This window comes from Nesoenas mayeri (assembly GCF_963082525.1).
Source record: "Nesoenas mayeri genome assembly, chromosome: 5".
Lineage (NCBI taxonomy): Eukaryota > Metazoa > Chordata > Aves > Columbiformes > Columbidae > Nesoenas > Nesoenas mayeri.
In genome coordinates, this window is record NC_137548.1 from 34,354,668 (window position 1) to 34,366,996 (window position 12,329).

Here is a 12,329-nt window from a genome sequence, read left to right on the forward strand (position 1 = left end):
GTTTGGTTGTTTTGTTTTGTTTTGTTTTTTTCTTAGATAGTCTTTGCACACAGTTATTGATTAGAGTTACTCATCCTGCTTTGTAATATATTTTTTTTTAAAAAGTTCCACTAACAGTATTTCCAAATCCCATTTGTATCTATCCCCTAGCTGTTTCCACAAGCAAATGGCAGCATATCCTATTGCTGGCTTGAGCAACACATGTGGTGACAGGCCAGTCATTTGCTACCTCAGAACAGAGATGGTGATGAGTTATAAACTTTCCTTCAGTGACAGCACTTGTTTTGGTGTGTCTCTTCTACTAACACTCTAATTTTCATTGAACTTGGACTACATTAGCTGTTTCTACAACTGCAAGTAGTCTAGTCTTTAGAAATGGATTTGTAGACAGCAACAGCTGGTACTGAGGATCTAGTGTTCATGCTATACACATTTCAGAGAGTTGTAATTATCTCTTTTCTGATCCCGTGAAATTTAAAGCCTGCTATAGGTGGACTGCTGGCGTGTTCATAGAGCACATCTCATTTAATTTAATGTTTATACACTCTGATACTGCTCTGCATTGCTCTGCAATGCAACCACAGCAAAGGGGACAACTGGTAGATTTGATTCAAAAGTGCACTGCTGATTCAAGCTAAAATGGTGGTGTACACATACCTAAACATTTGACTCGCTCTTTTCTCTTAAATTGGGTATATATTAGCCAGAGGACTTCAAAAGCCACAGAAGCATAGCAAATGACAGATAGACAGTGAGAGGGAGAGAGAGATAGACAGAGAGAAACGTTCTCTTTTAGTAGAAAATCATGGTACAGAAAAAAAACAGTCATGGAAACATCTCTGAAGATACTTAAGGATACTATACAGTTTTTATAATACAGCTGCTATCCTATCCCATGCTGCTGTAATTCCTCCCAGAAAATTACTCAGACCTTTAGTAATAGCAGGTTTTTCCATCTTGTTCTGATACCTTTCACACAATACTGGCAGGCACAAAGTTATTTCTTCTTTTTGTTGTTTCCCTCCATCCCCAGAGACATCTGTAAGCCCTTGTGCTTTTAAAGTGCTAGATGCTCAAAGGCTCTTCTGAAATTAATAATGATCAATGCCAGCAGCATCTCAACACCCTACCCAGTATTTGCATGTGATGGAGGGAAAACAATAGCAAAAAGGAGACATCAACTTGAATTCTTCTAGCAGTTGTTTTAAATTTCAAATATTTTCCTTTTTTTAATGTGAAAAAGAAATAAACAATATCCTTAAACAATATCTTTTTAAATCCAGAACATAAGCAGAATCTGAATTACTCCAGGGTTCTGAAAAATTTGTATTTCTCTACAGTTGTACTGGCAAACTCAGATAATTCCTACCAGTAACGGAATTTATAGACTGAGTAGCCCTACACTTTGAAAAATGCCATCTAGTAAGCAACTTTCTGGTTGTTGTATGGTAGCTGCATCAGTCTGGGATGTGTTTTTTATTCTGCTAATGAAACAAAATTTAAACATTCAACAAATACCGACTACATGTTTGAAGTCCAAAAGATTTATGTACAAGCCGTCCATTTAATTTTTGTCAGTGGAGGACTTGCTTAAGAAAAAGGAAGGAACTGTAGGGGAGGAATATTAAATGGTTTTGAGAAAACACTGGACTGAAAATGATATGTGAACTGAAACAGTACAGAAGGAGTTGTACCTAAATTCAATTCTGATTATTTAGGTGACATTTTTACATATACTAGAATATACTGGAAGAATGATTCTTCTGATTCTTAAAGAGGAATATCTTCAAAGCACATTCTGTAAGGTAAAATAAATTCTCTGAAGGGGGTTACAAGTAAATATCCATGCAAATATGATACTTTAAGTGTGAGAAACACTTACCTTGTTGAATATCCTTCATCTCCAGATGCAAACTGGATATTAAAATTCCTACAGTTTGAGACCGTTTTCCATCCAACAATTTGATAATCTAGAAAGATTATGCAAAATGATCTGAGATCAAATAAACACTCTACAAAGGATTAACTCTCATTAATGACAGAAGCTCATTTGTAAATTTAATTCAATGTCTCTCCAAAGATCAAAACTTTTTATTAAGTAAATGTGGCAGTAAGACCTTCAACTTATCTCTATGCTCTGCATCTTAACAAATGGCTGATAAATGTGAGCTTGAAATCTCACCAGGTCTAGTATAGAACATCACCTCTAACTTGTAGGATGCTGTTAAGAAGAAAAAAAAGGCACATCAAATATCTGTTTTGGAATATAGTTTTTTCTCCTTCTCCTTAATGTGATCAGTGCAGAACTATTTAGGACATCACAAGCTCCTTAGTCTGTCTGCTAGTTTATATTTCAGTGTGAACACATTTAAGTCTATCTTTTTGACAAAGGATAAATTCCTGACCAAAAAGAATTGGAGAAATGTCTGAATACTACTTCTGGAACACTAGGGGCTTCTTCCACAACCTTGACACTTTACAAGAATTTAAGGATTTTGTTCATATTTCATGTAACAGAGACTTGTCAATATAAAGTACTGACATTCAGATTGTAATCTTTTCAGGTGTTTGGTGCAGGGAGGAGAAGAAAAACAAAGGAGGTAAACCCTGAGGAAGGTAGTTTGGCTGGTTGAAATTAGTGATACTGGATGCTAATGAGCATCAGTCCATAAATAAAGAAAATGAAACCATCAGAATTTTGGAAGTGTAGCTCAAATGTTAGAAATGTCAAAGCTAAACTTCTCACAATGCTTCCACTCTTGGTATTTGTGATTTTGATTTATGTCATAAGGAAAATATGACAGTAACATATCACAAAATGCAATACGGACATAAGTTCTTCAAAATAAGAAATGTTCAGATCCAAGCAGTTGGCTTACTTCATAGTGTTGATGAATGAATACCACAAAAATATTAACCCATATGCAAAATTAAAATTAATAGCTAAGTTTCCTCTGAATTCATATTTCTAGTATCTGAACAATATTTAATCTATATATATCCAAATTTAATAGTTGAGTGACACTAATATTTGGCTATTTAGTAATATTAAAAAATTTAAGTAATTGTTATCCCTTATCCCTGTAGTATTCTTATAGTTGCTCACATTACAGACAGTTAACTGACAAAATTTACACTAACTTATACAAATATTTCTTACCTATGTTTTACGGGATTTAGGAATATTTAACTGCACAACTACTTAGTCATTCACCTATATGAAAGTCGATTTGCAGTTGAAAAATAAAGGAAAATGATAAATCATAGTGACATTTTCACCTGAAAATGCCAAGTTACTTCTTATTGATAGAGTCCTGAAATTGGACAATGCATGAACAGGTTGGAATACATGCTGCCTTCAACAAAGATCTTACAGATATTTTACGTTCCTGTTGCAGGAACTCAGCATTTAATGAAATTCTGTTAAAGTTGTGTATTTTCTGCCAAAATTGGAAAGAAAATCTGTCCTGAGAGGTTTATTCAGCTTATAAGTAGAACGTGAGTGCTGGATATTAAGAAAGCAATACTATTTAAATGGGTTTTTTTTTTAAATGGAAAGTCTCTTTATCTTCTGAGTACACAAGCAGACAAGATTATTTGGCTACAAGTTAGCATAAATGAATATGTTATAAGCATCACATCCTGTTGACTGATTCTTTAGGGCAAATATAAGTAACTGCTCAGTTTATCACGGTCATTTCTGAAGCTTTACATGAATTTGCTGAACTCTGCAGCACATTAGCTTCTTACAGGGATAATTACAGGCTTGAGTAGTATGCAATTTGTATAGCATTCACTGACCTCCACATTGACCTTGTTCAGGGGCAAATTCATAGATTGTCATAAACCCCATTAGACATGCCTAGTTTGAGGCAAAACCTTTCCAGACTATAGCCATTGCAGGCAATATGACATTTGAAATAATTCTATTAAAGTATTTTTAAGTGCTAATGTATTTTCCAGATAAGATCAAACTAGCTCACATTGCTAAGCAAGATTTCCTCCTTAAAAGATTGGTGAAAAAAAAAATTTAAAGAAGACCTTTTATAATTTTAAAAGCTAAAACAGTGATTCCTGTTTTAAAATGGCCAACTAACTGTACGTTCACATGCATTTTAGACAAAGGTACACATGGTCACAATTACCAGGCATCAGACTAAACTCAGACTACCTGAAATAGCTTCAACCAACTGAAATCTGTAACTGAAGGCTAATATTTTATTCATTAGAGAGCAAAAATGGAGCAATAAGACAACAGAATAGCTTAAATTTGGCATAAAACTACTCTAAAGCCACAGTTATAATGCTAAGAATTACTTAGGACTTTTGTCATAGATTTTTAGAACCAATGTGTAACTTGAAAGATTTTGCAACAAAAATATATAATCAGTAGTAAAACAGAACATATTTTCAGAGATAGTGTTTTTCTCCAAATTCTGGGGAGGTCAGTAATAGGGAATTAAATATTTGTGTGAATTCCAAATGGAAAGGAGACACAAAAAAATCAGCACTTTTCCAGGTCATAAAAACCATAAGGCAAATAAAATGTAAGTTTGTAAAGACTGCATTGAACTATTTAGTCTATGTTTTTAAAAGAGAAATCACTGATCACCTCTCAGCATATTGGGACTCTCTCGTAGCTGGCAGTGACAGGTAAGCAGCTAATATCCAGCTGACGCCAGTGGCTGCTGCACTGCCAGCTGGCAGGCTTCGCCAGCTGCCTGCTGCTCCTCCAGACTGTGAATGGAACGTGGTAATGGATGCAGCATCTTCTGGCTCGGTGACAAAACTGTGACTGCTGGTGCTAATTCATTTAATTCACTGATCCATAACACTATTTGCTCTATGTGGTTTTCCCCAACTACTTTTTAATGTTATTAAGTTAGCTGATTTGCTGTACACAAGTGTTCCTACTACATCTTCCAAATATTTATCATCTAATTTAAAAGTGGAGACATAATGAAGCTTGGATACATCCATAAATTATTATGTCATTCCCATTAAAAGGTGTTTCTCTAAGGCAGCCAGAAATGTATTTCATTAAATATTATAAGACAGACTTCACTGTTTTGTCTAACTGTACTGTCTACATTCTGTCCAGGACACTTACTGGTGCTGAAATCTGAACAGATTCAGTTTACTTTAGTGATTAAAAGCTAAATCCTCCCTCCTGCTGGTGCATGGATTCTTTCCATAATATTTAAATTTATTGAGAGAAACCATAAGCTAAAAAGCTGTCCTGCATATCACAGTGTTTCCCTCCATTCCCACTCATTAATTTTTATGGTGAAATCAACAGCCTGGACCCATACGTAGTCTGCTGAAACCCCGTTCGAACAGGGGAAGAATATCCTGGACAAGATGCAAGTAAGTACAGCCTTCCAGCCATTCTACATAAATACCCCAAGAATTACTGATCAAATTGCAGAAGCGTAAGACTAGACTTTATCTCTTCTATTCTTACTCAAAGGAGAGCCAAGTTTAACTGGTTTTTATTTAACATGGATGAACCGTAGCTTTTTATTTAAAAAAATATTTTAAAATATTTTAGGAGACATGTAATTCTATTTGTAATTCTACTGGATGAAAAAAGCCCCCTTTTTTAGCCTTTTGCCACAGGACAAGCAAATAGCAATTTCTCAGCATAAAACGGCAGGTAAGAAATGGGCTAGTAAGAAACTTATTTCAGTATCTTTATGCCTATCAAAACTGTAAAAACAGAACAAAGCCACAAAGTAGATATTTACCCATTATGGATACTTTCCCTATCCTACAAGACTGCTGAGCTTTGTGGCAAACAAAGAAATGCCACATGCACAAAAAATAAAAAGAAAGCGAGAGTGCCTCGGAAGATCATGCACTAGTATTTTACTACTACTCAAGTTTGAACACTGTTTATTATCTAATGCAGACAGCTGAAGACAGTCATTGTGTTTCAACACTGCAAAGCTTCCAACATTTTCTGCAATATCTGTCCTTTTTGCAGAAACACAAAATTCATTAATTGTAATTCCTCATTTTGTTAGATGGACAAAAAACTTGCTGACAGACATATCCCTTTCAGTTAAAAAAATGCAATTCACTCAAAATATTGACACTCTTCTTAAATGAGAACACATGTTAATAATTATGTGAAGTCTGTTAGAGATAATAGACAACAGAAAAGCCATTATCTTTAATGTCCTCCTGCGTCTTTGAAATGATAATCATTGCACTAAAGGGCCAAAAATGATTGATGGACTTTCATTTGGAGCATACACCTGACACAAATTACTTGACATTTACTCTTTTTTTTTTCCTGTAAGATGAAGACAGAGTGGCATCGCAAACATCCAACTATCCTGTTTCTTGAAAAAGTATAGAAAATACTTGAGTTTTTGAGGACAAGTTATTAACGAGTGCTCAAATATATTGGAAAAATCAGTGCAACTTTGAAATATGTTGAAAGTCCAGCAATGGAGCTACAGAATGCGTATGGAATAAATCACAGCAAAGGAATGTTGTTTTGTAAATTACCTCTTTTTCAGGCTTACAGGATATCATAGCTTAATACATAATGGATTGTGGTTTTTATTTCATTCCAAAATAAATGTCCTAATTCTGCTTTTCTTCTATTTGGTACTACAAGAACAGATTTTGGTTCTGCAAATTTAAGACGAAATGGAGAGCCTATGGCTTGAAAACAATTACATCTGCCTATCAGCTTAAAAATTTGCATGGATGTGTACAGCCAAGAAATGTTAAGAATGAACGAAAACAAAATTGTTTGCATGTAAAACTTCAGTCCTTCATCTGGCATGAAAACAGCTATAGAAGACTTGACTTTCAGAGTTTGGGAAAGATGTTAGATCCTTCAAATTATATTCAAATCTATTGCAAGATGAGTTCTTTCAAAACTACATGATGAGGTTGGGGTTGCTTTTTTTTGTTTGTTTTTGGTTTGCGTTGAGTTTTTTTAGTTGGGTTTAGGTTTGTTTTTCTGTTTATTGTTGTGGTTGATTTTTTTCTTCAGAAAAATAGGTTAGAGTTTTTATATGCTAATTATTTTCTGTTTTCATCAACAGCTATGGACCTTAATGGTACTGTACTGCATTTACTTACAGTTGAACACTTTTGTGACCTAAAACTTTCTAGTTAAGTCCATCTACAATTTCACAAATATAACTTCTTTTTTTTTTAAATAAACTATACATTCCCAGACAAATGCTTTAGTGTGAGTGTCGGTGGATAATACAACAGGTGCAGAAATCTTATGTTGAGAATGCTACAACTGATACCTTAAAAACAGAATTTTAAAATAGGAGTCACAAACAAAAGGTATTTAAACTCTAAATGTCCAATAGAATCAATATGGAAATTTAAGTTATGTACTAAGATATCCTGGTGGATACAGCCTTTTTTCTTCTTGATTTCCAGGACGCTGTAACTTCTAAGCAATTTTTAAAATGGGATGAACTATGCACATTTGAAAAAAGCCTAACTAAAAATCACAACACCTTACATGGCATAAATACTTTTAGATCTAATGCATGTTGCCAAGCTGCATCATATCAGTAACTCATGTATTTATATTAAGGCAACTGAACCAGCCAAAAACAGAGAGAAATTTGTGTGATTCATAGTCAGGCGCTAATGAACTTCTTAATTTTCCTCTCACAACTTTGCTTGCTGCAAATTCAACCACTTCAAAACTATCCTAGGAAATAAATCCCACTCCTCCTATACACTATTTATCTACCTCTGGGAAAGGCAGGATGCAAGCAATAGTCTCTTTTCAATTTCATAGATATCACATCCAAAACCTCACTGCATTGTATTACCTTGTATAAGATCATGATGCTTAGTCCTACACTTCAAAAGCATTCTTATGAGAAAATAATTACATTTATTAATTCTTAAATATATTGCACACTATTTTGGGGGCATAGCTAATATATTAATCTAGATAGTAAATTCTTGCCATTCAGAAAAGGCAAATTCTACTCCCAAGACATAATGCCTAAAATCCAAGAATATTTATTTTTATCATTTTTTATCACGATCTACTTTGCTTTACAAGATTTCACATATGCAGAGCAGATAAAGTGTTTCCTGAAATATTTGAGAGGATGTTGAGTTTGAAAAAAAAAAAGAAGAGGTTCTTCCAAAGAAGCTAAATTTTCCAAAGGAGTGCATGATCGAAGAAGCATGAGGAGCCACATACTTTTCAGAGCTTCTAAGCCCAAATAAGCATATATTCAAGAATATATGAGTACTAGAAAGGTACATCTGACTTTAATTTAAACTATATTATTTTTACATTGTATTACTATCAAGTAATACAAAATAATATCAAAATAAGTAATATCAAAATAAGTTAATAGATGCCTAAACATAAATGCAATCACCCCCTCTATACAGTCCTTTAAGAAGTTATATTACCATTGCTGAGGAAAGGTTCTTAACTTCCCTTCTTTTTTTTTCCCACATACTTGTTAGAATACACTATTTTTTAATAACCAGAGTTCAAGATGATAGCCTCTAGTAACTAGTGTAAGCCATTTTCTGGCAAGCACAAAAGCAAAGAGTTTGGAAATCATGAAAGCACTTCCACTCTGGAAAAAAAGGATAGCCAGCTGTTTCCATCCATAGTCCTACACACAATGGTCAGAAAGTGGACTTTATGCCTTTTTATTGAGTTACAGAATCATGATGTTGGAATGACACTCAAAATGTCATCCAAAACATTTCTGCACTAAAAGATCTTATCAACTATATGTGTATCATTCTAAACAAATTTTCTTAAAGATCTCCCAATACAGAAACACACTTTCCCCAGCCAAAATTGTTCTGCATTCCTTTGTTACCCTCACTTTTAGAAAGCTTTTCATAATTTTTCTTTGTAGCAGCTGCATGCTCTTGATGACACTTACTGTGTGTCCCAACCAACCTTCTCTTTTCTAGACTAAACAATCAAAATGATTCAATTATTTTCTCAGACATTATTTTTACACTTTTCATCATTGTCACTCCTCTTGAATCTTTACGGTTAGTAAATATTTTTAAGGAAGGGCTGTAACGCCTAAATCTAGATGCAGTTCTTCACTGAGATATGGCTGAGTTGATAGTCTTGCAAGCAATACTTCTATTGATCTATCAGTTTTGTTTTCCCGTTTTAGCAGTACCACCATTTGACAATTCATGTTCCTTCCATGAGACATTATAATCCTAAGATCCTTTCTGCTAAACTATTACCTAGTCAGTTAGCCAGTTGTACCACATCTTGGTTTTAGGTAGCCGAATATTCTTATCTGTATTAATGTTGTGGTTAACTGTATTAGCGTTGTGTTTATCCTTGTCTTTCAGACTGTATCCTTGATATGTGACAGCTTTCTAATGGGTTTACTCCAGTACATTTGAAGCCTTTTGCAACTAGGTGGTGGCTGCAGAGTTAATATTCCATTATCAAGGCCATAAGTGAAAATATCGAGGTAACTAGACCCAGCATAGATGCCCACAGAATCCTCAATGTATTCTCCTATTTTGACACTGACTATATGTATGAGTATATATATATATTCCATATAATAAATATTTATTTTATAAATTATATATTGTATTGTAAGTACATTTTGAGTAAAAATATATATATGAATATAAATCCATACTCCGAAGGTTCTCTTCTGAGCACAACCTGTCCAATGATACTGGAAAACAGACCATCTGTACCATTTATGTAAGACAAGATTTAGATATTTCTGGCTGAAAATGATAGATGTCTATCTGCTGTAAGCAACAAAAGCACAGCATACAGTGAGTACTTTAATGCGTGTTGCCATAAGGTGTCTACTTTGTGGACAGATGTGTAAGAATTTCTATAGGCTTGATGTGATGTCTTCCACAGAAGCATTCATTTCAGACTAGGCATGCAGATTGTTCTGACAGGTTTCACAAAAACAATAATTCTGAGAATAAATTTAATAATATTATTTTATTTGGAACTGCAAGTGAAATGTAAATAGATGGTAAAGAAGTCATAATTCCACAGACCACTGATTGTTAAAGTCTCCTTAATTTTATAAAGAAGAATAAGAAACTATTCCTCTCTAATCTTACTTCCAGTCTCAAAAAGAACATGACTTTGTGTCACTGATGTAATTCTCATTCAAGGAGAGAAGTATTAAGTAATCACATTTTAATAAGGAATCCTGCACCACCTATTAGTCTTCCATTTCTCTAAATACCAGGCAGGCCAAACTTAGTGTGTATAAGATGGTATGAAATAAGACAAAGTTTGTGCAGAGAAGAAGCAATTTAATGCAGTGAGTAAGTCAGCACTAACAGGTATTAATAAATAAAATAGCTTAGCTATTCCAAACATAAACTACTCCTCCAGATTCTATCATTGTACCTATATCTTGATCTGGAAGGCTTTTTTTATAGAACACGAGAAAGGAGTTTACAAAGGCATACAACATGACAGAGCATCAGCTAAGAATTATAATATATGGTGAACCTCATAAGATTCGTATGTCTCTCTTAATGTCTGTGGAAAGCACCTTTAACCAGATCATACCACTCCATACACTGTGACACTTGTAGCATTCTTAAGACTAGACAAGCACAAATTTCTGTATTGAAGAAAAAGATTGCTGTTACAACCCTAGTACATAGATAAAACCGTTAGAAAAAGGGCAAGAAAAGCTGAGCTGTAAAAAAGCACAAGAAAGCATAAATGAAGCCAGCTGAACTGACAGTTTTATATTAACCTACAGAAGCTTTCCGTTACTACCTACTAGTAAATAATAAACCTTTCTGTAACTAAATAAAATGCTTATGTACTACTGTATCACTTGCAGCCCATCAAGACTGATCCATTGGAGCGAGCCTGCAGACATCTGGGCTTTCAGAGAGACAAAGAAAAACACAGGACTATCTAAGGGGATCGACTGTCTGTAAAAATATTCAGCTCTCATTTCACAGAGGAAGGTGCAAAGACAGAATATAGAAAAATATAGAATAAGAAAATGCTTCTATCCTCAATTAAAATCAATTAATTCTAAAAGCTGACTTATTTTTAATTTTTAAATTGACCAAATGAGGGAAAGTTTAATACTGTTGATGATGAGTTCTTGAAATATTGACAGAAAGCCCTACAATTTCCAGGCTTTTTAACACCATGATCATAATCCCATGAGTTTTACCAAATCAAGGACATAGTAACAGATATAACACTTAAATTATCTCTTAGAGAATTTATTTCTGAATTTTCACACAGTACTTTAAAGGAAATTTTTTCATTTCATTAATTTCAGTAAATATATCCATCATCTTAAAACAATAAGTTCACGTTTGTTAACAAAACAGAATAACTCAAACAGTGACATAAATAAAGATGATATCTTTGTAAGAAAACACACTGGTTTCTGATAAGAAATAGTACTTATTACTATACCAGTATTTCCTATATTATATAGAGTGACTATTATCCAATATGATTTTGGATGAAGAGAGATGATTTTAAAAATGAGCTGCTATAGGAAATAAGTTAGTTTACAAAGCAGCACAGAAAAATAATAATAATGCAATTTCATCTTTCAGGATATAGGCCTAATTCTCTACCCACTTTGCTGTCATACAACTGGAGAAATAAATATATTCACTTAAGTGCCAAGAATTTGAAATACAAAGCTATTTGTGCACTTATTTTATCTATTAAAGTTACATAGGTTACATTCTGCTTCAAAGTTCTCTAGAAACCTGTGTTTCTTATTAAATAGCTGCTTCTGAAAGAGGTAAACTAATGTAATGCAAAAATAAATTTTACAAAGAGGGCATCAGAAATGTGAACTATCGGGATTTACAGATCCAGATCAGTACTACATGCTATATGCAGTTGAAGCATTTGTCAAGTAAAATATGTCAAAATATTTTTCACAGAGATGTTCATGTCCAACTTCAATCTAATTGTAACAATTAATAATTTATTTAGGGCATATTTACAAAAACCAGCATGCTCCCATCCTGGCCTAATTTTTCACTTTTTACATCACAGGAGTTTGAATTTCATAAATTCTATAACATTATTTACACTTCTGATTAACTATTGTGTTATGATATAATACAGGAAGTTTACGATCAAAGATGTTTTGAAAGATCTGATTGCACTGATATGTATAAATGTATGTGTATTTGCCATTATATGTATTATAAAATCAAAAAAGGTAGATCACGTAGCTCACATTCAAAGTGCCCTCTTGTGGTTCCAAGCAGGTAAATTCAAACAGATTTACGACATAGTATAGATTTAAATGGGTTTCTAATATATAACCACATTGTTTTAGCAAAAT

At 33.6% G+C, this 12,329-nt stretch overlaps 1 protein-coding gene across 1 annotated transcript in view; it reads right to left on the reverse strand.

Moving 5' to 3' along the window:
• FMN1 (formin 1) overlaps positions 1-12,329 on the reverse strand; it is a gene marked incomplete at both ends in the record, with an annotated part of 135,459 nt that overhangs the window by 69,369 nt on the left and 53,761 nt on the right. The window contains one exon of the mRNA XM_080345247.1: positions 1,883-1,970. Coding sequence (XP_080201373.1) covers positions 1,883-1,970 — 88 coding nt within the window. The remainder of the gene's footprint in view (positions 1-1,882; positions 1,971-12,329) is intronic.